Source organism: Bactrocera dorsalis, chromosome 4, assembly GCF_023373825.1.
Source record: "Bactrocera dorsalis isolate Fly_Bdor chromosome 4, ASM2337382v1, whole genome shotgun sequence".
In the NCBI taxonomy this organism is placed as follows: domain Eukaryota; kingdom Metazoa; phylum Arthropoda; class Insecta; order Diptera; family Tephritidae; genus Bactrocera; species Bactrocera dorsalis.
Genome location: NC_064306.1, coordinates 65,626,693 through 65,653,400, shown reverse-complemented (window position 1 = coordinate 65,653,400; position 26,708 = coordinate 65,626,693). Strand labels below are relative to the sequence as shown.

The window sequence follows — 26,708 nt, the reverse complement described above, 5'->3', positions numbered from 1 at the left end:
TACTTTCTATTCCTCCGTGCTTTGTAGCCCTACTTTGGTTACAAGGCTTGGTTCCGATCGTGCTGTTGTATTGCTGAAGCTCCACTAAGCTGCAGCTCCAGTGCTAGTTGAGCACCCTAGAGTTTATTGGAAAACAAGTCCGCTGGACATACTCGTAATCCCCGCTATGCAAGTAAGACGAAAGATTTCTTATTATTTCTTTTTCTTCTGAAAGATTTATTCATTTTCTTTTTGGTTTGATATGCCTGCAAAAGAAATTTTACGATTCGTTTTCTGTGCAGAACAATTAAAATATTCATTCTTCTTAAACTTATTAGTTTTTAGTTATAAAAATCGAAGTGAATGCAGGTTATACACGCTCATGTATACACATGCATATGTAATCATTATTCAGCGGCTTAAAAGCTTTTGAACTTGGGCATAAATTGTATAAAGAAGATCATGTAAGTGGCTATTGAGCCAAGGATCTGAAAAAAGAAAAAAATAAACATATTTTTTGGTTTCTAATTTGTTTGTTACACAAAAGCATTTTTGTATCTCGACTTACATCTCTTGCCATATCGCAATTCAGCACGAAGAAGCCAAAGCCGTCGATGATGATCCGCTGGTGTAGCATTTGCAAAGCGAAGCTTTGTAGCTAAAAAATCAAATAGTGATGTCTCATTACTAATTTTGTTGTGATTGTACATAGAATAGCCCGCGGCGGCATAGATAGACACGTATGTACCATACATATACATACGAGTATATATACATAAGTATGTATATGTCTATAACTACTAAAACTTACCCGTGTTGAAATATTGAAATCTTCAATATGATGTCGTATTTTATGTATATTGTGTGCCAGGAAATTTGTCTGTGCCAAAAATAAGAGAATTAAAGTTAAAGCACTTCATTGGTGTACTTAATATACAAGTCTTTCATTATTTATGCATGTTCATATGTAACCGAACTATTGTCAAATTAACCACCTACCGAACGCATACAATTTCGTGACGTTATCAACAACAAAGAGATGGACACGGCAGACGGAATAATTAGAAGGTACTCTGAAATGAAAGAAATAAAAAAATTATTTTCTCTTCATTCAGACATGTAAAAATATACAACATATTATAAGAAAAAAATATATCTATCAACAATCGAATATATGTAGTATATATATCGATGATGATGGTGGTGATGGTGCTCAGTCATTTTAATATGGAACAAGTCTTTTAATACTACCGTGAAACAATTTCGCACTTGATTTCACCACTTAAAGTTGATCCAACTTTTAATTTCAACAACTTGCGATAAGTCTCAGAACAATTACATTGGAAGCTTAAAATTTGACAATTGGGCAGGTTGCTATGTATCAGTTAAGAAGTTTGACTGTGGACTCCTGGCCTTCAAGGGGAATTTCATATCTCAAAAACTACTTTACTGACTAGAAACATTTTTAGTTCATAAATTCTTATAATCCCTCCTTGACACGGTTTGAAGGTAAAATGAGTGGCATCGAACGCCAACTCCACCCACTTCCCTTAGAAGACCATTTTGAGATCCATCCGTTTATATTGATTTACAACATACCACAAATAGTACTTCTAACATATTTCAATTTTCACCGAAGTCGATCCTTATTCTTCCTATGCCTCATATATAGAAATTAGGATTTAAGTCAAAGCTTGAAATATTTTAATGTACCGGGTTTTTCAATAGTGGCGCTGCAAAAGTAGACCGATAGTGACAGCAAACGATACGATATTTATTCCCGGTCTTTTGACATCTTTCTTTAGCAAAGTTTACCATTTCATCATGGAAAGATATACGATCCGACAACGAGTCGAAATAATTTAAATTGACTACTGAAGTGTCCTCAACTTTAAGGGTTCTATGACCGATTTATGGTCGTTATAATCGTCCTGTCAGTTCAACAATTTAGCGGCTAGTGGAAAAATTTGAATTCATCCGCTCTTTTGACACTTTTCCATCCAGCGTTATTGGGTCGTACTTATTCCGTGATGATCAATATCGGCACGTTAATGTGAATGAAAACCGCGACTCCTCAATGATAGCCGAATATTTTTGGCCCGAATTGGATGATATGGACTTGGATATGTGGTTCCAACAGGACGGCGCCGCAAGCCACACAGCGAATGTCACAATCGATTTATTGAAAACCAAGTTTGGTGAATGTGTTATCTTACGAAATGGCCCAGTCAATTGGCCGCCTCGGTCGTGCGATTTGATGCCGTTAGACTATTTCCTGTGGGGCTACATTAAGTCTATTTTCTATGCTAACAAGCCAGCGACGATTGATGAACTTCGCAGCAATTTCGGCCAATTTATGCTTGAAAACCGTCGAAAATTGTGTTCAGCATATGGACTTCTGCAAGAGCGTCCGTGGTAGCCATGCAAAAGAATGTACTTTGACAGGAATAAAGAATTTCATTGAATCTCAAACCGTTTTTGTAGCACTCTTATTGGAAACCCCGTTATATATATTTTTCCTCAAATATAGTGTGACATCGTGCTACAAATGGTTGAAGCGGATCAAAACGTTTTTCTGGTCATATACTCAAAAAAATAATCACAATTCTAAATATTTACAAAAAAGTTCCAGCCAACGATACTTAAGTTATTCCAAAGCCATAAAGACTTACCAGTAATATTCTCTCCATTGTAAATCATCCAATAGGACCAGTAGCATTCGGATAAGATCATAACATAATCCTTAATATAGTTACATGTCATGGACCTACCCACAGCTTGTTTCAAGAGTGTAGACATATCGTATATATCCTGATAGCATTCCATGAAGGCCTGCAGCTCAGCGCATATTTTTCTTACAAATTGGTCGCGCATTTGAAACTTAACGCAGCAGTTGAGTTCGCTAAATAAGACCAAACGTTCAACATTTCTATTCAAGTGCTCCACCTCGGTGCGCAACATTTCCATAAAGAACGTGATTTGCACGGTACGAAGATTACAAATCAGTCCACTCGGTATGAAGGGTATGAAAAATGTTATCCACATACGATGTCTACCTATCTCTTGTGTGTACGCCACGTCAACTATAATCACAGTAACAATGAAAAGGCTACTACGACAAAAGAAATAACGGTAAAGACCGAATTCGGCACGGCCGCCAGCAGAACCGTGCCATTTGTAATGGAGTTGTGTGTAGACCAAAAGGAACTGTTGCATTTGGCGGCGACATAATATCGTTTCGGTGATTATTGTGAAATGCGATATAATTGTGCCAATCAATTTGAGCAAATCATTAAATTTTCCGAAACTATCACTGTTGTAGAGTATCGAATCGTGATTGACGCTTGTCCACAAGTGCACCAAGAAAAATACTATCAAATGCAAACAATGCCACAGCAACAGGAATCGCTGCTGCCACACGCTGACGGGCTGTGGGCGTTGGTTGACCGTGGCGAGGTCAGACCGTCGTCGCAATGGCACAGCGCACTGGCCGAACAGCTGGCCCAGGCGCAGCACCAGCAAGGTGAAGGTATCCAATCGCACCGGCTGCTGAAGGCTTGTGCTGGTGGTCTTGCGCTGCTTCATATCTACATATGTTTGTTGGTATGCAACAGTGGCTTTTAGCACTCGAAATGCAGTTGTTTTCTTATTTTATTGGCGACGCAAAGATTTGCAAAGCCGCGCGTTAGTTTCGTACTGACAATTGTATGTGCCGTGGCAAGCGTGACTTTACGATTGGTTCGACGCAATCGAAGAATGAATTCATTTCGCAATTCCATTAATTTGATTGTTCGTTCCACTTGTCGCAAAGTGTGTCCGCGATGCTAATCACCCTTTTCTGACACTAACTGAGTAATTACTAACGCCGTTGATTGTCGAAAACTTAGCGACACTGCGCTGGCGACGCCTGCTCCGGACCAGCGGCAGTGGGTTGGCTTTATAAAATATGGTTTTGTGTTAAATGCCAAGAACAGGTGTTCAAATTTATTAACATGTTGACATATACATTTACATGACACTTTTGTCGAAGGGTATAAGAGCTTAAAAAAATTAGTCGAAAATTGTGTTCAGAAGAATTTCACACTTTAGCCATCTGAAAGCGAAAATGCGCTTATAGGTTACAAAGTCAAAGAAAAGCCAGTTAATAATTCGAAAAGTTGCTGATTGGTTCGAATTTTAACATGACCTCATACCTAAACAATGTCTCTGGATTGAGAATCTCTTGAATATAGTCTACCAATTACTGTATCTGGTCGCGAATACGGAGAAATTTTTTTTTTTTTGTTTTTTAGAGAAGGAGGAAGAATGAAAAGTCGGAGTGCGGAACTTCAATCCGCTAAACTTAACCCAACTACTTCGTCGGAGTAATAAGGATGTTTCCTAGTGGTACGAGCTGGCGAACGCCTACTCTGCTCTATATGTCTTAGTTTTGTCATGATTGAGGCTGCCGCTTCGCTGACAGCTTTCCAGTTCTCAGTTGACTGACACATGAGTGCCGTTAAATTTTCTACCATAAAACTACCACCGAGTGCAGTTTTAAGTTTTCTCTCTTGTACTTAAAAAACGTGAACAATAAAAGAATACATGGTCAGAATCTTCAAAGCACTCTGAACACGTCGGACAATTCGGACTAATGCCTGCTGAAATCTGTATAGGTAGCTTCTAAAGCACCCATGACCACTTAGCATTTGAGTTAGGTGGAAATCCGAGTCCACATGTCGCCTGTCGATCCACGAATGGATGTCCGGTGTCAGTCTGTGGGTCCATCGTCCTTTGAGTGAGGTTTGCCACCGCTGCTGCCATATTCTTAAGGTTTTGACTATCTCTTCTCTTTTGGTTCCTATAGACGGCTCTGATAACTTGTATATCCGCTCGTATTCGCCGTTCTCTGGATGTCAATGCGCATCATACTGACTATTACCTAAGCAGCGTTGCTCGATATTCATCGAAAACAACTGATAACGATTAGTGCCAAAAGGCTATGCCTAGCACCTGGATTCGTATTAGAACCGCATATAACACAACCGATCTCATTACCTTTGCGAGTAAAAATTATTCACTTTACTTGCAGTGTATTCTGGGTGATCCTTTAATTTGAGCCTTGAGTCTATTATCACTCCCAAATACTTTAGTTGTGACTGTGAATAAATCTCACACTCCCCTATGGTGACAGATATACTTTCTTCCACTTTTCTAGTACTTATGAGCAATTCTTCTGTCTTTTGCACAGTCAGTTCTTACCTCATTGCAGAGAACCATTGCCGTAGACCGTCGTCTGCGTACGGCTTTCGGTTGTTGTCTCCTTAGCACACCACCATAAACGGAGTAATCTGCTATTGACGATCTGTAGACAATCGAACAGGTTATAGGTTGCGGATAGTAAAAGGTCTTTAGATTATTTAAGGGTTATCTACAAATAACCAATAAGCATTCCCGTACAGCTTCCAGTGGCTGAGATGGTAAGGTGTCAGAGAGGTTTAGGGTTGCATTGAAATTTTCATAATACATTTTGAGAGATTATGCTGTCAGGACAGTCCTTGATGCATATAAATTTTGTTCCGTTCAGTCTGTTATGAGTTGAAATCTTAGCCGATACTACTGAATGGTTTCAGCACTTTAATAGGTAGCTTTCTATCTGATATAAAAAAAAACACACCCGACTCGAATTGAATAAAGTTTAGGTTGACATAAGTATTACTAAAATCTGACAAAATCAAAATTTTCAGGATATTCCAGATACTTTGTGAAAAAACTTAATTTACAACACGACCTATTATCCGTAATACACTGAGGAACTCCACCACTGTGCGACTAATTAATGTAATGTAGTGCAAATAACCTTATTGGTTACTTCATGTATCAGTATTATTTATACCTCCTTGTAATTCTGAATTTTTACGTTTTAATTGCATTTCTTGATTAATGAGCCGTCAATTACGATAACCGCAGTGACTTCATTCAGTTGCTTTACAACCTTTGCCATGCACAAGCAGGTGCCCTTCGTGGTTCGTTTTCACACGAGATTGTTTCAAATCATCGGTTGCTGCGATGTTTCATGGCAGACACAGCCGCGAGAGAAAAGACTTGCCGAACAACGCTTAGTGGCCTGGACCGTTCTAGTTTTGTTAATATATTCTTTCGTGTTCATCAATACCTTCGTACATCCGTCGGCTTTCCTCTTCACCAGTGAAAGTTTTGGCTACTTCGTAGATGCGCTAAAAGTTTGTATAGCTTATGTTACGGTGGCCATTATCTATGCGGAGACGGTGTTGCGTCGGCATGCCTTACAGCACTTCTGGCAGAGATATGCGTTGCTAAATCCAGCATCAAATCAACAAGTTGAATCAACGAAAATTGATTGGCGCTCACAGTTGAGAGCGTATCATCGATTTCTGTACGTCTTCTACGGCATAACGGTGTTTGACTTGATTTTAGAGATTATATATTATGTTATGCGTGCGAAGGACGATCATATGCTACAGTTTTTGCTCATGTTCACACCCTACACGTATATGATACATTTGCGAAATATGCAAATCATATTCCATATTGTGATTATAAATCATGAACTGGTGAAATTGCGCCACGACATTGGCCTGCTGGCGGAGTATACCCGATTCACACGTAGCACAATGCCTTTCGTGGGTTTCGAAGATTTCGTACGTCAAAAGCTAGCTGAGAAGCAGCTGATATATCAACATATCTATGAAATGTGCGACTACTTTCAACAGGCCCTTGGAATTTCAACGATTGCAGTCCTTCTCATGACGTACGTCCGTTTAGTCGTCGACGCATACTTTACGCTGTACTCGTTTCACACGAAAACCCACCCTGAGTATATAGGTAATGTAATGAAAAGTTATTTATTTAAAATTTAGTTAATCTTATATTTATTCGCTAAGTGGAGGTCTAAACAGATATGAAGATTCGACTCATATAAAGTTAGGCAGCGACCATTTTAAGTTTTGAACCCACAATTGCCTGCATAAAACATAAATTCGGTGATAATTGTTTGTCGCGAACAAGTGTTTCTAATTGGTACAAATTATTCAAAGGCGGTCGAGAACGCGTTGACGACGAACCACGTTCAGGATCAACATCAACTTTTGATCAATACCGTCAATAAAATGCGAGTAAAGGGATTTGTGCTTGAGAATCGACGATTAATAATCAAAGGTCTTACTGGCATCATTGGAGTATCAGAAGTAGCCAGAATCAGTGAAAACTACTTTGAAAGATACTTTGGGCCTCAGAGAAGTGAGAGCTCGATTGGTTCCAGAAACACTCATTTTTATTTGGAAAAACACCGTCGCGTTAACGTTTGTGAAACAATACTTTCAGACTACCTGGATGTCTTGAAACATATTATTACTGGCGATGAGTCTTGGATATATACTTACGATCCGCAAACAGACGATCAATCGGCCGAATATCGTGGCAAAGGTGAGACGAATCCGAAAAAACCACATCAAAGCAGGTAAAAAACAAGGTTATGTTGACAATTTTCTTCGATTATCGAGGTGTGATGGACTTCGAATTTCTTCCGACTGACCAAACTGTCAACAATTAATACCATTTGAGTGTTAGGGGGAATTATGGGCCGACAATTCTTAGTTCCTACACCACGATAAAGCACCATCTCATACTTCACTGACTGTTCGCGACTTTTTCGCCAAATTTTCAACCAATATCGTGCCGCAACCATCGTATACGCTAGATTTAGCCCCGTGTGACTTCTGACTGTTCAGAAAACTACAACGATCGTTCCAGGGAAACCGTTTTGAGTCAATTGAAGACATTAAACGTGATTCGCTAAACTCATTAAAGGCTATTCCGGAAATTTACTTCAACAAGTGTTTCGAGAATTAGGAAAAACGTAGGCATAAGTGTATCGGGACCAAGGGGGATTACTTTGAGGGGAACAAATAGATTTTGAAGAATTAATTAATAATTTTAAAATTATGAACAAAGTCTTACTACTTTTTGCTCATAGTAGTAACATTATTCAAATGATCTCCACGACTTCTTTTGCAGGAACAAATTCGATGAACCCGATTTTCGTGTGCTTTTTCCACTAAATCAAATCGTGTGTCATGAATAGTACGATCAATATTGACTTTTAAACCTTGAAGGGATTCTGGTTCATTGCTAAAGGACAGTGACTTCAAATAACCCCACAAGAAGAAGCGTAATAATGTTAAAGCACAACTTCTTGGCAGTAATTCAATGCCACATTTCCTTGAAATAAACGAATCTCTAAATTTTTCTCACAATAATTCGGTTGTTGCCCGTGCTGTTTGGTTCGTAGCCCCGTCTTGTTGGAACCTGATGTTATTAAGATCAACTTAAAAGTGGCATCTCTCCAAAAATTGGTGATATCACATCTCTACAGCGTATGTTTGCCATACTGATCGACCAAGGTCATGTTATTTTATGGATAACTTTTTTATTTGACGAGATATCTTCACAAAATTTGACATGGATTATTGTCAAAGGTCACAGTACAATCGCGAAAAAGTGATTTAGATCGGACTACTATAGCATTCCAGATTCCATACAAACTGATTGGTCAAGATCAAGTCCTTTATGGCAAACTTCTTTATTTTACGATTTGACATTTAGTAGAATATTTTCAAAGGCACAATCTGTAAACAAATTGTTGTTGTACATAGATATTCGTTTACTAACCATTACTCAAATTTATCATAAAAATCTTCTGTTACTAATAAGTAGATTTATCTATCCATTGCTTATTAATCGTATCAACTGTATCAATCTGTTGTGAGAAATGTCCTTTCACTAATTTACAATGCCTTATCACTCATTGACATCCTTCGTTGGATTCACGACACTTTCCAACTCACCACGACACAGCTCACAGTTGAGTTGAAAGCTTCGCAATGACTATACAAGTGCCCTCCGTTGTGCGTCTACATATACGTTTCTTTCAATTAATCGGTTGTTTCGACGCCTCACTGCACGGACACGCAAAAGTACAAAGGGTCACTGAGCAGCGGCTGGTGACTTTAACAGTACTTCTCTTGCTCTTATTTTTCGTAACGACGGTGAACACCTTTCTAAGAACCGCTGAATTTCTCTACACCGCCAATCGTTTCGGCTATTTCAATGATGTCCTGAAGGTGTGCATTGCCCAGCTGACAGTTTTCGTCATTTATATGGAGACGGTGTTGGGCCGTCATGCGCTTCGAAGCTTTTGGCAGAGATACGCGTTACTAAATAAAATAACCGCCGATAAATTCAAAAGGAGTAACGATAATTGGCGTGCCCAGTTGCAGACATATCGACGCTTTCTGTGTATTTTCTACGGCATTACATTTTTTGATGTGTCAATCGAGGTGGTGTTCCACATCATGCGTCCAGCCAACCGAAATTTGCTCTTGTTTTGGACGATGTTTACGCCGTTCATCTATATGGCACATTTTCGGAATATGCAGATAATATTACATATCGAAATTATACGACATGAACTGAAGAAGTTGCGTCACGATATCGGTCTGCTAGCGGCGTATACGAGCTTTGCGCGACGCATAGTGCCCTTCGCGGGCTTCGAGCGCTTCGTGCGTCATAAGTTGGCTGAGAAGCAATTGGTTTATCAACGCATCTACGAAATGCTTTACTACTTTCAGCGTGCCTTCAGCATGTCCTCCATGGCGGTGCTGCTGATGATTTATGTGCGAGTGGTCGTCGATGCGTACTTCATGTTTTTGAACCAAAGTTCCGGCTGGCAAATTTTGGGTACTCACGTTAATTATGTTTATCTTAACTCTCATGTTCTCTCTTCATGTTACGACAAGGTTTCATAGTACAGGGATTTCAGTTCTTTTAATGGGTTCAAGAGTTTGCGGCTTCTGCAGGTGTTGCCGAATATTTTCTTTCAGTTAAGCGATTATTCTATTAGTGGATTCGATAACATGGAGGATGGAGTCATGTGTAGAAGTTCACGCAAGTGAGGAAAGTTCTCCGAACGTCATTCACTTGGGAGTGGCTAGAAACGATTCATTTACATATGGCTCAAGCAGCTCGCGATTTCTGTTTTTTGACCTAAGAACATCCGTTTGAAGACGAGCTAAAGTGAGAAGGCGAAACATCACGCTGGGTTTCGGACCCGCCACGTAAAAAACGCCCCCAATGAGCAGTCAAAAACAGCCTCGGATGAGAAACCCTCCCTTTGATGACGACTATGGCAAACGAACCCACCAGGAGAAGCAGAGGAAGAGGAAGACCTCCATTCCGTTGGAAGGACGAGGTGGAAAAGGACCTGGCTTCGCTTGGAATCTCCAATTGTCGCCGCCTTGCGAAAAGAAGAAGGGACTGGCGCGCTGTTGTTAACTCAGCTATAACCACGTAGCGGTTTCTATGCCAGTAAAGAAGAAGAAGAAGGCTTCGATAATGTATGTACGTCCATTATACAAGTACATTTGCGTTATCGAGATCAGTTTAGGAGGCTTCAAAAATGTGTTGGTTCCTATTGACCTAACAGTGTCTGTGTCGCTTACTGCAATTCGGAGGCAACAAGAGTATTTAATATTACAACATCGACTTCGACTTCGACCTCGACTTCAACCTCGACCTCGCCGTTGACCTTTAGCTATTTTTCAAGGGTGTTTCTTTTTATAACTCATCTAGACCAGATAAAAGTGCAATTTTCTAATTTGTCTAAGAAATTTTATCTGATTTAATGACAGTTTTTAATTTTCTTTAACATTTTACAGAAAATTTGTTGCTGCTGCCGGCGTACTTAGAGATCCCAGCACTTTTATTGACCTCACAAAAGTGCATGAACGAGGTACATATATATACACCTTTGTAGTCCCTTATGGTTTTTGCAATTAATTGCATGAAATTTTCTTCAGGTGAAGTTCATAGCATTTGAACTGCATAACATTCGGAGCTCCGTGGATAACTCACTTATATCGATTCAGGTATTTATTTGATATAACTATCTAAAGTACTATATACACTTCCTGAAGCCTTCCAGACGAATTTATCGAAACTTTGTTGGAGTTAGGCTTCAAATACCAAAATCAAAATTCCCATGGCTGCGCTTTAAAAAAAATAAGTTTCTGGTTCAACACCGTAGTGTCCTCAGTTTTTTCGCGTAGAACTCCATTTTGCGTTGACGCCCTTCGGCCGCGCTTGAAAAAAGAACCCTGGTCGATCCAACATCGGTATTTATCAAAGGAAAGGGAAATTCGTATTAGACATTTGCATAAAACAAATGGAGATGTACAATCTGAGATTTTTTTGCATTGAGGTTTTGGTGATTTCGAGCCTCTCCCACTTTAAAAAATCGGACTTCTATAATATAGATATCTCGTTTCATCTTTGAGCTAAACCATTTGTTTTCAATGAAACTGCTTTTTGTTTTTTGGAGACAGCTATTCAAAGTTTGGTACCTGATGTGTTCCAAGTATTCTGTGTCTGGTTTGTGCCAGAGCTGGGCATTCACATAGCTAGCAGCTGCGGCAAATGGTTTTATAGGGCAGACTCATTTTTAGCGAGTGTTTTCCAAACGACCATTGCCCTGTTTTAGTAGCTGTAAGTCTGAAAATACTTTTCCTGTACTTAGGTAATGAGTCCGTTGCTCTGGTCTTATCATGCTTGTGCCATATCAGTTTCGCTATCTTGCATTTGGTTAGTGATGAAAAGAGGCTCTTAGTTTGGCCAACTCGTCCGATTTTTCATTACCGAAAAATTTTTATTGTGGACCAAATTAGGACAAGTGAAGTTGACTCGCCAGTGTGCTAAGCCCTTTCTGCAATTACTACGCTGGAATTTTGGTGGTGTAGAAAAAGCCAGCAGTACAGTCTGGCTATCTGTGTATGTTTTTCTGATCCTCCCGTAATTATTCAATAGAGCAGCTCAGGCTCTCTTATACCTAGTACTTCCACTTGGAAGATCCCTGCTGAGTTTGGTACTAGGATAGAGAGATAGATTTCGAAGAATATACAGCCGCACCTCCCCCGCAGTTCATTTTGGCCCCGTAGGTCCGTCGGATAGGCTGCATCATTCTCTCCTACTAAACATCTGTTCCATTCACGTCTAGAGGGAAACCTCGCCTTGAAGTAACCATTGAAATTTAACCTTGGGTGAATGGAGACTTCAGAGTAAGGACACTTCGCTTAAACGAAGGTAGTTGCTTATATTTGAGTGACGATGACGAGGATCTTGAATTGGCTTAGAACTATCAGAAAGATTCCTGCAAAAATACGCTTTTGTTGGAGTTCGTGATTTGATTGTGATTTTGTGGAATCCATGCCAAAGCGAAACAAAGGTTTTGAGTTTGTTATATCAGTAATCGAGTCTCTAGTGCCTTGGTTTCAGTATAAGGATGTTGATCGTTCCAAACTTTCTCAGTTCGAGAACTTTTACCGACTATAGAAGTGGAATCACATTTGCTTCTTACAACATCGCCGGTCTGAAGGTGCCTTATAAGATACTCCAGTGACGGTATATCTTTTTTGTTTAGGAATTGCTTTGAAATGTCCATCGTGTGACATGTTTTAACTGATTAACTTTACACTAGACACACGCTAGTCACACTGATAAGCCGCCGGCAAAACGTACTCAGTAAAGCATAGATAGAGTAGTACGTGGCTAGCTGATTTCTCTTTTTGTTCAGTATGCGATTGTTGTAGGTCGGGTTTTGGAGATTCGATGGATAGCAGTGTAATGGGTGTCTGTTTGTGAACTTGTGGAACATGAGCTCAATTGTGCGAGCGTCTTGTAGAAAGTATGAGCAAAATAGCACATGCCGGTATATTAACAAAGAGTTATTTTACAAGGTGCTTGATTTAAAAAAAAAACTGCAGATTTTCTATATATTTCATACCCATAACAGTTAAAGTTTTGGGATTTTGTGTTAAAGTGGAATTCTTTATTTGCAGATACAAAATTTCTCGCTACAAATATTACATCAGAAAATTCGTATTGATGGTTTGGGCATATCCGCTTTGGATGGAAAAATGCTAGTCAGTGTAAGTTTACAAAATAGTAAAAATAAAGCAATTTAAGTGGACGAATAAATACATATAACTACAAAAATAATACCAAAAAGAAATCAATAAATTTTGCAGCGCTGAGTCCGAAGTTACGATTTCAAAGAATAACTAGCAAACTTAAAGGGTTTTACACCAAAATTTTTGAAGAATAATTTTTGTGCTCTAAAAATTACAACATAAAATGTTACCAGTTTGACCTTTGTTGCTCCTCTTCTCTAAACTTAATTTCTGAAAAAAAATTGTAACAAAAATTTCAATTAAAAGCACAACAAATCGCTGTGAAGACCCCTATTATGTTATAGCATTATAATTATGTATTCAACTTCGAACACAAGAACTCAAAAACTATTATATATTCTTTAAACAGCTTCAAATAATTAATCTTTACAAATACAAAAAATTTTCGAATTTTCAGATTGTGGGCTCTATAACAACGTACATGGTGTTTTTCATACAATTTATGCCGAAATTCAAAAATTTATAAATACTACAGAGCAGAAGCAATAAATATTGTGTATGTACTTGTATGTATGTACGTCGAAGTTGCTTTGATTTGTATGCACAACGGTATTTACATAAACAGCAAATATTTCAAGTGTTACGATGTTATCAAAGCTTATACGCATTACTTAAACTAAAAACTATACATATGTATGTATGTATGTACTATATGTACTTAGCCACTAATATATTATATAAGCTTACAAAGTTTATGTGCTTTTTGTGTATATAGAATAAAATATTTGCAACATCTGAGCGTTATGTGAATTTCGTTGCATTGGAATTACGGGTAGCTTGGTTAAAATTGCAATAAAAAAATAAAAAAAAAAAATAAATAAAATAAAAGAAATAAATAAAATAAAAAATAGATAAATAAAATAAAACACAAAAAAAAAAAAAATAAAAAAAATAAAAAAAAAACATAAAAAAATAATATAAAAAAAATAATAAAAAAAATAAAATAAAAAAATATAAAAAAAATAAAATAAAAAAATATAAAAAAATAAAAACAAATAAATAAATATTAGTAAGTAAAGTAAAAACCACAGATAAAAAAATCAAAAAAAAAATTAAAGAATGGAAACAAAAAATAATATAAAAGTTTAAAGAAAATAAAAATATGTTAAATACATACATATGTATGTACATTAAATGAAAATTTAAATATAAAAACAGCTAAAAATATAAAATGAAAGTAAACATAAATACAAAACAAAAAATAAAAAAAAATGTATTAAAAATTAAAAATAAAACAAAACTAAAATTAAAAAATTAAAATAAAAAAATAAAATTAAAAAAGTTAAAAAAACAAAAATACTAAAAAAAAATAAAATATATAAAAAAAATAAATATAAAAAAAACTATAAACACAAAATAAAATAAAATGTTCCCAAAAATAACAAAAAAGTTTAAAAATATAAAAATACAAAAAATAGATTGCAAAGAATTATAAATAACCTAAAGTAATTTGATTAATAGCACAAAATAAAACAAAAAAACTTTAAAACAAATAAAATTAACAAAAATAAGTAAAAATGTTAATAATAATTGAAATAAAAATAAAACACAACGAAAAATAAAATATGTAAAAAATACTACAAAAAAAATTAAAATAAAAGTTAAATAAAAATTCAAAACACAAAATAAATATTATTTCCAAAAAAAATAAACTAAAATAAAAAATAAAAAGGAAAAAATACAAAAAAAAAATACCAAAAAGTAAAGACAAAAAATATACAAAATAAGTCCAAAAAATAAATAAAATATAACTAACAAAAACAAAACTAAAAACAAAATCAAATATGATAATAAATAGTATGATAATCACAATGCAAAAAATATATTAAAAAAATACAAAAATTACAAAAACAATATCGAAACACATAGAAGGAAAATTATCCAAGTAGTAAAAAAAAATATGGCTCGATTAAGTATTAAGTTCGCCTAATGAATGACGGTAAACTGCGAGCGAAAGGTGTAAAAAATACTCTTTACAATATAACTTGGCAGCACTGTTTGTCGTTTAGCGAGATTCATAATATAAATATTCATGGGGCTCAATTGCCAAATTTATTTAATTTTTTTTGCTTTTAAAAAAAATATTCAAATACTTTCACTTCAATTGGCACTGCGGGAACTTTATGGAAACAAACTATGCAAAACTGATTCTGAAATATACATATATCTAGTTTATTGCTCAATTGCATGCGCCATAAATCAGTTATAAAAATTATCTAAAATAATATTTAGTATCATAATAATAAGGCAGTGTGTTGAACAAACTGCCAATGTTATATAAGTTGCCTATGCATATTTTCAAGAAAATCGAGAAACAAAAAATAATTGGAAATTAGAATGTTAAATCTGAATGTAAGACATTCCATACTGGCAATGGCCACATACATTTATGTACATCCAACGCATAGACTGCAATACAACAAAAAATGCACAGCTACTTTCTTCATTCCGCACACTACGGCTTGTCTTCAACTTGCTTTCGCGCTTTAATCGTACTCATGACTCGATTCACGTTTCGTTATTAAATTCTCACGTTCTTCAGCTGAGCTTTTAAGTAGTGTAGAGCCAGCTGGTGGCAATACAGTGCGGTTAAGGGCCTTCGTGCGATGTAAACCCTCTGTGAGACCCGATTCAGTAAGTACTTCCACTTCGTCATCGTCCATATTGCGCACCGAGAAGTATGGATGCGATGAAGTCGGGCGAAATTTATAAGCAGTCAAGACGAAGAACACATATGTGGCCATTTCGTGGAACATCTCATCCAGCCAAGCATACTGGAATGCCACGGTCATCTTCAGCAGATACACAATGATACGTGTGAAGTAAATGTAACAAACTATCATTATGTAGAATTGACGGAAAAGCTTGAGTTTGCGCAAATTTATAGCAGCTTTGCCGTCGGTGGCCGATGCCTCATGCAAATGGCGTATGGACCAGACAATCGGGAAGAGTATGGCACCGCAGCAAAGCAGATCGACAAAGATGAAAATATTGCGCCAAGTGCGGAACTCAATGTCGCTCTCTTCGGACTCGTCAATTATGATCTCAGCGACGTTGGCAAGTACCTGGCGTGAGAAATATTATGTGTTATTGAGAATTGCTACTTATTATTGTTATTAACGATTATTTTACCTGTAGCGGTATGACTATCATGAAGATTTTCTTGTCCTTATCAGAAAGTATGGGTTTAATGAATGTCCAGCCGGTGCCCATAAGCACAATTGTGATGAATAATACGGAACCTTTCAATCTGTTATTTAAAAAAATAAAAAGTATTTTTTCAATAAAAGATTACGGATAACATTTTAAAGTGTTAAATTTTTTTATTTTTATACTTACAAATGTGTTATATAATACAATATCGCCCAAGCTTCGACGTGTTCACCGCGTATTTCGATAAAATGATAATTAATGGCGTGGAACATGAGCGACAGCGACTTAAGAAACACCAGTAAAGCCATTATGTAGTGTAGTTTGTGAACGTTGTGCCTAAAAGTGAGAATATGATACATAAATTAATATAAACTTCCCAAAAAGAAAGTCATCTCTAATCTCTAAACTTTTACGCACTTGCTCTTCTTCAAAATGAAGATCCAGAAGAAGCCCGACAGGCAAAATAGTACGCTCATCATGGAATATAGAGCGGGGAGCGGCATTTCGCCAGCGGAAAGGAAATTATTTTCATTTTTCTCCTCAATGTCCACCTAAAATTTATTTTTATATGTACATTACTACTGTTGTATAAACTTTTTAGCACTACTTACATCGAAAGAAACCTCCCTTAATCCCCTGTAATTGGGGCAAGAGTGGAAATGCAGATTGTAGAGACCCTCATCATGCAAGGCGGCCACAAGCATGGAGAACTGTGACGTTTACTTATGAGTAATGCAAAGATGTACTAACATACAATACCGTTAACTTACCGACATATTATAATAGACCTTTCCATCAATAACTCGCTTTGTCAATGGCATTGTATAGTTTCTGCAAATCTCAAACTGCGCATTATCTTCGAAATTGATTTGAGTTGCCGTAATTGCAGGTGCTACTTTTTCCGGCTCGTGAGGGAAAGGATTTTCGTCTGCAACAGATTGAACTTCTTTATGGGAAACAGCTGCTATTGGTGCTTTGGCATCAACAGCGGGTACCGCTGACTCGGCAACTTTTGTCGGTAGTGGCACTTTAACAGCTGGCAATGGAGATGATGGCTTTGAAATTATTTGTGGCACTTCAACCGAATCATCATCATCAAGCATTTCACGTTCCTCCAATGGTATATCGTTTTCATCACCTGGTGCTACGGCCGCGTCATCACTACGCCTACGTCGTTGTAGAAAGATTGTCGAATCGCTAAGCTTAGAGTAACGCTTTCCACGGTACATAGGCAGCTCATCATGGTTGCGTACAATGTGTTGATTTTTCCACTCCGGCGAACATTTTACTCGTATGCTGAAATAGGTTAAGATGTCATTTTTATATTGACAGCTGACATTTGTTTTTATTATAACGAGACTTACAGCTGATTTTTCAAGTCCAATAAGAATATTAAAATGGGACCAGTGCGCTGCATTTCTGCGGGTTCCTCTAGTATGCATCTGTTTTGATGCGAGTCCAAGTATGGATTTAATTGGTCTATTGTAGTTTTATCTAACGTTAGGCCAAACTAAATAAAATAATATAATTTTAATTAGCAAATTTACGTTAATAAAACAAACAAAAAAATTAAATTCTCACCAAATCTGTTTCATTTTCATTTTCTATATGTAATTTACTCAACTGCACATCCAAATGTCCACCAATATAGAAACCGAATGTGCTCAAAGCTATATATGGCCGTACATCATGCTGCAACGAAAACAAGACCGTTAACTCAGTTACCATATAACCTTTTGCTGCATCGTTTACTTACGCGAACTTCAAGGTGATGTTTTCTGGCCGCCACCAATGCTATCAGAAGTGTTTGAAGAATTAGAAATTTGCATTTTGTCTGATAACCCATGTTTACTTTGGTTATTTATGGCTAAAACAAACGTCTGCGATAGCTGACGGTGTCAGTTCTGTATCAAAACTATCTATATTTTTTCCTGGTGGCACATAAACATTCAAATAAATCGTATACATAAACCGATTGAATTCCAAAACTATATACCTGTTATTTTAGTTTTTTCAACTGCCTTTATAAATTATTTAGCAATATACAATTTTCACAATATCAGCAGCAAAATATCAGAAAATATGTACGTATAAAATTTACGATTCGTCAGGAGGAGGAACATCTGATTGTCAATATAAAATTAAATTAACGCTAGGTGGTGCAAAAAATTTACAGATTGAGTCAGATGATGGAATTAATATAAATCTGTCAATTACTTTATTGTTACGATTTGTTTACTAAAAAAAAATAAATAAACATTTTTTATAAATAAGCTGCATGTAAAAGCATCCATTTAATATTAATTCTTATAGAAAATAGCCATTATAACGATGAATTTTATATGCTTAACGTAAAATATTTAGTTTTGAAACTCAACCACAACACATACAAATTATAACACAATACAAATTATAAAAAGAAATATTGGTAAAAGCTTCTTTCTTTCAAAATAAAAATTTATTTTATTTTAGTATTATTAATTTATATTTTATACTATTTTAAACAGTTGTCAAACACATTTTTTATGAATTTTCTTCAAACATTCGTAATTTATTTGCGTACACCCTGTACTTACAAGCGCATCCGGCAACTCGCAATGGTTTTGACAGCTGTCAAAAAGCAATACTGACAACTTGAGCAATATGGACTTCCTCTTTTTCGATACGTTCGCGTTCGGGTGAATTTGTCAAAAAATTCAACAAAATAAATCTTAGGTAATCTTAGTGAAAATTCACATAAAAGTCTTTGGAAATTACAACAAGTGCTGTGGAAAAGTGTTTTATTATAGAAAAGAAGTATATTTCGAGACAATTCTGTCACATATATCTAATTTTTGTACACATCTACGAAGTGAAATGAATTTGCTCACGACTTGGCCGAATATCTATGCCATTGATGTTTTGTTACCAAAGCCATGTAATAAGTGTTTTTGCAACATCAGCTGAATCAAAAGTTCAATGGAACGGCTTGTGGGATTTATAGAGCTTTTATATTTTCACTACGTGGTTTTCTTAGAGTTACAACAAATATTGGTTCCGGCGTTTCTATAGTAAACTGTCAAATTTGCATATGAATGTTGGCGTGCACATTCGTTGCGTGGCTTACGATGGTAGTCTACGTTTTTATAGTAAACTATTGCAGATTCTGCAGAACTCGATTGGCAATAATCCACAGCACTTGAAAATTCCTCTGAAGTAATGATATTCTTAAGCGTGTATTAGTTCTAACGTATCCTTTGTTTATTTTTCAGCCATGGTGCGAATGAACGTATTGGCCGATGCCTTGAAATGCATTAACAACGCTGAGAAGCGTGGCAAGCGTCAGGTACTCCTGCGTCCCTGCTCCAAAGTTATTGTCAAATTCCTAACTGTCATGATGAAACATGGCTACATTGGTGAATTCGAAATTGTCGATGATCATCGTTCCGGTAAAATTGTAGTTAATCTGACTGGTCGCTTGAACAAATGCGGCGTCATCTCGCCCCGCTTCGATGTGCCCATTAATGATATTGAAAAGTGGACCAACAACTTGTTGCCCTCTCGTCAATTCGGCTATGTTGTGTTGACCACATCCGGCGGTATCATGGATCATGAAGAGGCCAGACGAAAACATTTGGGAGGTAAAATTCTTGGATTCTTCTTCTAAGCGGGACACAGGGTCGTTACACTATTAAAAGTGTATTTAAGCTATTGCAGCTGGCAAAAGCAAAGTGTTTATATTATTTTTTACAAAAATAGAATGATAATAGTCACTGGAAAAACTGCAGTAATTTTGCGTGAAGGAGAATAAAGAATTGAAAAAATTTTATATATATGGGTTTCAATGCTATCACCGCAGATGTGGTGCGGTAGGACGATAGTGCAATTGTGTGCCATACATTTTACCGGCTATTTTATGATAGTGTTGTGCCAAACATCCTTATACAAATAACAATGGTGTATTGGGGGTATAGAGAACCAATACACGTATTTGGGCATAAAATAAAAATCAATAATGCTACAATAGTGTTCCAATTGATCAATAACTTCGAGTTGTATTAACATCCTAAAAATGTATTCCCCACTTAAAATTTAATTTTTATAATCAAAAATCCGTTGCTGCGTTAGAAAATATTTGTGATGCCAACTTGCTTTACTTAAAAGTCCGGAAATGTGCGTTTACATACACATCGTTCGTCAGAATTGTTTCGTTTATAGGTTTACAATAAATTAAAAAAAAAAGAAAACAATAATCTGGCGTCTTGCACCGAAGCTATTATACCCTCCACCCCACAGTCGAGCGGGCAGATTTAAATGCGGCTATTACTCCAGGGATGTTTTACGCTACAACAACAATCTTCAAAAGTTCAAAAGACTCGATACAAGAACTTGGTTTTGATATGCCAGTTTGTGTAGTATGGAAGCTTTGGGGTGTATAACGTAATGCCGACAATCAAAATCTCGAAATTTAGAATCCCGACAAATCAAGTAAAGGAGGCGTTGTTTGTTCGAGGCCATGCCCTGCCCTTCGACCTTTTTTTCTAAGTATTACAAACTTCAGGGTATAAAAATATAGATTTCCTTATGTATTAAAAAGTATTTTCATTTGTTCTCACTCAAAAATATATTTTGGCGCTGTGCGCTCCGTAGTCAATCCCCAAAACATTAATAAATCGCCTAAAATTATGCAAAATTTACACTGGAATAATGTTGATTGACCGTTCTGTTTGAAAACACAATTTGCTAGCTGAGAGGAAATGCTATTGAAAAACAACGCAAACGTAAATTTTTCCCCAAGGTACCAAAAAACTAATATATGTACATATGTATATTAGAAAAGGTGGTATTTGCAGTACTGTTATATTACTCATATCTTACTCGCTTATTACACGCAGCAACTTTTGTCTCGGCAACTCTTGGTTTATTGGCGAGGGGGCGACGAGGAGAGGAGAATCGCGCCGAGTTTCCAGTGTTCAGCAACTCGCTTTGTGTTCTCATTCGTAGCAGTTCGCTGCGACGTTTTTCGGCATTCGTGTTCTTTCTTTCGTAGTACATAGTTGCATTTGAGTATATTTTTTGAAATTAATATTTTGAATATATTTAAAAAATTTAATTTCATCTTTTGGCAAGTAATTTGCAAATATGTATACAGATATACATAATATAATATAAATATTTTAGAAAATGGAGTATGACGAGTATCGAATTAATTAAAGATATTTTGAAATGTATGGAGAAAGCCATACAAATTGATTCAGACGATAGTGAAAAGGGTGATATATGTGAAAGTCTGTCATATAATCTTTGTTTTAATTTTGAATTATAAATAAAATGTATTTCTTAATTGACAGAACTGATTAATATATGTGATAGAGTGGAACAAATATCTATAAGAAAAAAGAAACGACAATGGGTTAAAGTAAAGAGTAGACAATGGGTTAAAGTAAGGTGAAAGAGAATGAGAAAAAAACTCGAACAGAGTTGCGCAACACAAGTTGCTCGTGTGAAGGTAATGGGCGACAGCAAAAGAGAATCGCCCGAGAATTAGCAACAAAAGTTGCTTCATGTAATAGCGCTCTTATCAACATTTTCATGAACGTTCTTGCATACTCATGTATGAATGGCTGGGTGTTTGTAAGTAGAAACCAAAGCTTTATAAACTTTTGCAACTAATTTTTTATCTCAATAATGCTAGGAAACACATTTTGTTTGCAATAAAGGCCGTTCTACATGTGCGCAATTATGTAAATATGTACGTATGTATGTATGAGTGCTTATCAGCAAAACAAATAGTAAATACCACCATTTGCACTCGATACTAGAAATGATTCGACACAAGCGTACACTTGTATATAGATTGATGAATACTTATACATATAATACAATTTCCAGACACTTTTGATCGTTGGTGACTAATAACGCTCTACTATAAATCACGTACGCTTGTATGTGTTAAACGTAGTTATTAAATTTACAATATGTACCTGTGCATAATTAAGGCGGTAAAATTTCCATTTCCAATATCGCCCATCTTCCAACTATTTTGATAATAGTAAACGGTTTATATTAATTTTTTCTGAACCCTGCCGACCTTATATTAAAATGTTGTGGTGTGCAAAACAACAAATATTTATTTAATGCTATTAAATTCTAATCTGAATATAATTTCACGTCACCAAAACATTGCAGCTCGAATGACCCCAAAGTGAATTAGTTTTTTGGACGATTGATGCCTCTGATACATACATATATGTATGTATGTATGTACGTCAATCGTCAACAATTACTTGACCATTATAATTATTGGATTTCAATTAGTTACGTTTCGACTTTACGTTTTTTTACTATCTTGAATAGTTGCTCTGTTATCGCCATAAACTATAAGCTGATCGATATTGATAACACTGTACGTGGGTTATTAAGCATATCTGTTAAAAATAGTTTTTTTTTTTATTTGTACCTACATTTGTATGTGCACAAATATTTACTTACATATATAATGAAAGCCATACTTATCACCATTGCTTGCAATTATTCCTCAGAGCCATTACTTGAAACCTGGGGTGATAATTAGGATGAGGCTTTATTTGCTATTTGCTTATGTGGGGTTTATAATAATAAAATGCGTGCCATGCTTATTTCATCAACAAATAGTAAACTTTCAAGAAATCACTTATCTCAATAAGCTGAATCATGGCATTGCAAGTGTGTTTGGTTTTATTGCATCAGCGCTCAGCAATGGAGCCACAGCGACGGAACTTATATTCACGAATAGACAAGCAATTTGCACGTCTGTGCGTTGAAATATGTATGGACATAAGAATAAACGTAATTGAAAATCGAAGCAAATACCGTACCGCACGGTACATACATACATACATATGTATGTAAATATGTACATCCAAACAAATTACCGGCTTAGCTAAAAATGTAATTGAATAGCCGATATGATAATCTTCACCAGATGCAGTCGTGCTGACCAAATGCCGCAGATAACCAACAAAATTCAGTTCCGTTCCCACGGTAGTCGGGTCTTAGTAACCGGATAAAATTCCGTTTACTCTAATAAAATTTATTTTATTTTAATTCTTGATGGGAAGGCGCGTTGTAAAAATTAAAGAAAGGGAATAACATAGGGGAAAATAGCGAACATTTTGTGAAAAAGCACATACATACATACATACGTACATAAATCTATAAAAATGCTTTGGCATATTCTTATGTATGTATCCACACATCTATAACTTATAGTTGCACTTGCCTCTTTAATACATACCTATGTATGTACATATGTACATTTCTGGTTGCGTGCATTGAATTTTAATGAATTTGCCCAACTCTAGTCTAGCGAATGTACATAACCACTCAAAGAGCAAGCTGACCAGCGGCGCGTGTGTTACAAGTTTTCTGCACTTCACATTGAAAACGAAATTATGTTCAACTGAACAGGAAATTCTTATATGGAGTTGCATGGTCGCATTGATGCCGGAGATAAGTTGTATATGCACAACTTGTATGTACATGTAAGAATAAGCAAACGCGCTTTGCGCTTACTGCATTAAGTGCTCTGGTATGTGATACCGGCTGACGGGAGGAAAAAAAACGTCCAACACGTTTAAATAGAGGGCAGTAAACCAGCAGGCGACAGATATTATGAAATCGTTATCAACACGCGTTGTTCCAACACGCTGTTGACCGGTTTAGAAGCATTTCCCACATACATGCATTAATGTGCATACAAATATGGCACCACACCTGCGGTCGCTTCAATAGAATTCAATCCAAGTTAGAATGGCTGTAGTAATCTTATCATGGCGCTAATTTAGATAATAAATAATCACAATATTGTTGAGCACTCAACGGCACTTCTGCATGGCAAGTGTTTATTTCACTTGTACCACCATTTTTTATCAAAGATCAAGTGTAATCCCCCGTATTTGCATTTGCTATGTTTATACATTTGTACATCATACTTTGTCCTACTTTTGCCAAAAAGTATAAACGACGAAATCTAATCTTTGCACAAGTATCACCAATCGCGCTTCCCGTTTAATATTTGTCGATTAGAAGAATTCCCCGATCGTTAATGGTTACTAGACATGCCACATTACAGATACAAAGGTTTGCTGAAATAAACTTAATAAATTGTGTAACCTTTCACTCACCTTCCCCCATTACTTAATGACCGGCAAAAAATATACATTAGCGAAAATATTTTTTAAATTGTTTATTGCTGCGGAATTGTATTTGTGGTGAAATAACAGTGAGCTTACAGTGATTGATTTTTTATTCCATTTTTATTTCTGTAATAAACACTCTCCAGCTACATACATTAATTGAATTTCAAATGAACATTAATTCAGCATTAGTTCTCCTAATACAAAACGAAAACAACTTGCTGGATATGCGTACACATACATATACATATATAAAGAATTACGAGCTAATGCATAAAATGGGCCTCATTATAGCGCACTTTGGGTGCTATTGTTTTTTGTGTAATGCTGATCTTTTGTAATTTGCAGTAATGATTTTTTAAGTTATTTTTTAATTGTTCTTGTAACGTACAACTTCCAGCGTCGTTACGGATACAACATCTGATTTTATTCTTTTGCGCAATTCACTCCACAGCTGCCTTAATAACTTATGATATGCTTAAGAAGCAAGGGCGAAGTATTCCTTTGACTTCTTGGGATCAGCAATCATGGTCTTCTCACCGGGCTTCCAGTTGGCTGGGCATACTTCACCGTGCTCATCGGTGAATTGGAATGCCTGAACTAAACGCAAAGTCTCGTCGACACTGCGCCCAACTGGCAAATCATTGATGGTTACTTGACGCAAATTCTGGCTTCTGTCGATAACGAAAAGTCCACGGAAAGGAATGCCGGTTTCTTCATCCAACACACCGTAGTCACGTGCAATCTTCATGGATTTGTCGGCCAACAATGGGATAGACAAATCGCCTAGACCACCCTGCTTGCGTGGTGTGTTAATCCAAGCTAAATGCGTAAAGTGACTGTCTGTTGAGCAGGCAACAACTTCACATCCAATATTGCGGAATTCAGACACGCGATCCGAGAACGCAATAATTTCGGTTGGGCACACAAAAGTGAAGTCCAATGGGTAGAAGAACAACACTAGGTACTTGCCTTTATAGTCAGTCAGATCGATATCTTTGAAGGTGCCATTAACGACGGCGGTTCCCTTGAAGTGGGGAGCAGACTTCTGGATTTTCGGCATCTGCAAAATACAAATAACAACAACATATACAGTTAAAAACACCGTACCAATCAATTACTTTCAAGTGCAGTAAATAACTTTTATAACCTTTCTGGGGCAGGCTCAGTTCAATTTCACCTTTTCAACACGGTTAACGTACTGAATCTCAGCATACAAACGGGTTTTTTATATACAATTTGCGTTTACCACAATAAGCAGTGAATCAGCAATTTAGGTACGAGTAGGTACCTACAGACGGAAAAGTACGAGAACTGCAAAAATCTAGCAACAAAACTAAATAGAAACAGCAGACTTTGCGAAGCGATAGTTTGACGCTTGTCGTTTCAAGACCAATAAGCCGGGTAAGCGGGGCGGAGGTCTGAAACGAACCCGGCTGCTGACGAGTTATTAAAACGTTTAACAATGTGTGTAGAAATTATCAGTTCACTAATCTTTCTAGAATCTTTTAAATTCATGTGCAAGAAAAATATCAAATTTTATTTGCTGCCATATTATTTATATAATTGGTCCCTTTTATTTACCCGTCATTACAGACATTTCCAAATATTTTATTGACTCGCCTCAGATGAAATTGAATTTCCTCCCATTATTTAATATTTTTACTTACATCTTATATTGTTTTCCGCAAAATTCGCAAGGTTAATTCACACGATTATTCGTTTTACCGGCAGCGGGAGAATTTACTCGAAAACGCAAAAACGCACTTGTGTGAAACAGTAGGCGAGCAAAAAATTGTACACCAAACCGAATAACACGAACTTACGTCCAATCTATTCGAATAATTGCAAAAGAATGATTATTTTAAATACTTTCACGACTTTCAGCAAACAGCTGCATGTTTCGCAGCTTTGACAGCAGTTGGCAAAAGCGCGCGCAATGAAAAGCTTTGATTATAGCCGTGGGCACACGTTACGATTTTTTGCTTTGGTAAATAGTCAATACAAAAGTTGCTCAATTTTTATTGAACAAATACAATATTTTAATACGGTTTTAAAATATTTTCAGCAGTAACAAAATGTTTTTTTTTTTTTCAGTTGGAAAGTGAATAAGTGAATAAAAGATTGTATAAATTTTAATGATAATTGTGGAGATTACTCAATTTTCTAAAAATAGTATTAAAAATACATAAAGGAAATATTCGACTTCTAACGTCTTTTAAATATTAGATATCCATTTTAAAATAATTCGCGAACTTTCATTGTTGTAAAACACTTTTCAAATAAAAATATTAGCTTATACCTTTCGCACTTTATTTTTATTAAAGATTCCAGGGTTGCATTTTACTTCATTCTTATTTATTACAATTTTTAAAGTGTG

At 36.1% G+C, this 26,708-nt stretch overlaps 5 protein-coding genes across 6 annotated transcripts; 2 read left to right on the top strand and 3 right to left on the bottom strand.

Annotated features, from left to right (window-relative positions):
- Positions 1–241: 241 nt before the first annotated feature.
- Positions 242–4,021, bottom strand: LOC105225214 (gustatory receptor 8a). Its single transcript, XM_049455254.1, has 5 exons — positions 2,652–4,021; positions 979–1,052; positions 791–859; positions 548–637; positions 242–467 (listed from the first exon to the last, which is right to left on the bottom strand). The coding sequence occupies exons 1-5, from the start codon at positions 3,562–3,564 to the stop codon at positions 399–401; spliced, it is 1,215 nt and encodes a 404-aa protein (XP_049311211.1). The 5' UTR covers positions 3,565–4,021; the 3' UTR covers positions 242–398.
- Positions 4,022–5,959: 1,938 nt separating this feature from the next.
- LOC105225227 (gustatory receptor 8a) lies at positions 5,960–13,562 on the top strand. The gene is made up of 5 exons (XM_019989858.2): positions 5,960–6,822; positions 10,713–10,786; positions 10,854–10,922; positions 12,888–12,977; positions 13,417–13,562. The coding sequence occupies exons 1-5, from the start codon at positions 5,961–5,963 to the stop codon at positions 13,483–13,485; spliced, it is 1,164 nt and encodes a 387-aa protein (XP_019845417.2). The 5' UTR covers position 5,960; the 3' UTR covers positions 13,486–13,562.
- Positions 13,563–15,167: 1,605 nt separating this feature from the next.
- On the bottom strand, positions 15,168–18,323 carry LOC105225213 (protein GPR107). The gene is made up of 10 exons (XM_011203584.4): positions 18,169–18,323; positions 17,929–18,103; positions 17,754–17,864; positions 17,537–17,682; positions 16,943–17,468; positions 16,784–16,882; positions 16,590–16,723; positions 16,359–16,508; positions 16,152–16,269; positions 15,168–16,084 (listed from the first exon to the last, which is right to left on the bottom strand). Exons 2-10 carry the CDS (start codon positions 18,016–18,018, stop codon positions 15,506–15,508), a joined length of 1,953 nt encoding a protein of 650 aa, XP_011201886.2. The 5' UTR covers positions 18,019–18,103; positions 18,169–18,323; the 3' UTR covers positions 15,168–15,505.
- Positions 18,324–18,766: 443 nt separating this feature from the next.
- On the top strand, positions 18,767–19,980 carry LOC105225212 (40S ribosomal protein S15Aa). The gene is made up of 2 exons (XM_011203583.4): positions 18,767–18,887; positions 19,424–19,980. Exon 2 carries the CDS (start codon positions 19,426–19,428, stop codon positions 19,816–19,818), a length of 393 nt encoding a protein of 130 aa, XP_011201885.1. The 5' UTR covers positions 18,767–18,887; positions 19,424–19,425; the 3' UTR covers positions 19,819–19,980.
- A 4,383-nt stretch (positions 19,981–24,363) lies between these two features.
- On the bottom strand, positions 24,364–26,198 carry LOC105225211 (peroxiredoxin 1). 2 transcript variants are annotated; one of them, XM_011203581.4, is made up of 2 exons: positions 25,999–26,198; positions 24,364–25,391 (listed from the first exon to the last, which is right to left on the bottom strand). In XM_011203581.4, exon 2 carries the CDS (start codon positions 25,389–25,391, stop codon positions 24,807–24,809), a length of 585 nt encoding a protein of 194 aa, XP_011201883.1. In that variant the 5' UTR covers positions 25,999–26,198; the 3' UTR covers positions 24,364–24,806. The 2 variants fall into 2 exon arrangements, with proteins under 2 accessions (XP_011201883.1, XP_011201884.1); XM_011203582.4 differs by lacking the exon at positions 25,999–26,198 and adding an exon at positions 25,479–25,633.
- Positions 26,199–26,708: the final 510 nt, after the last annotated feature.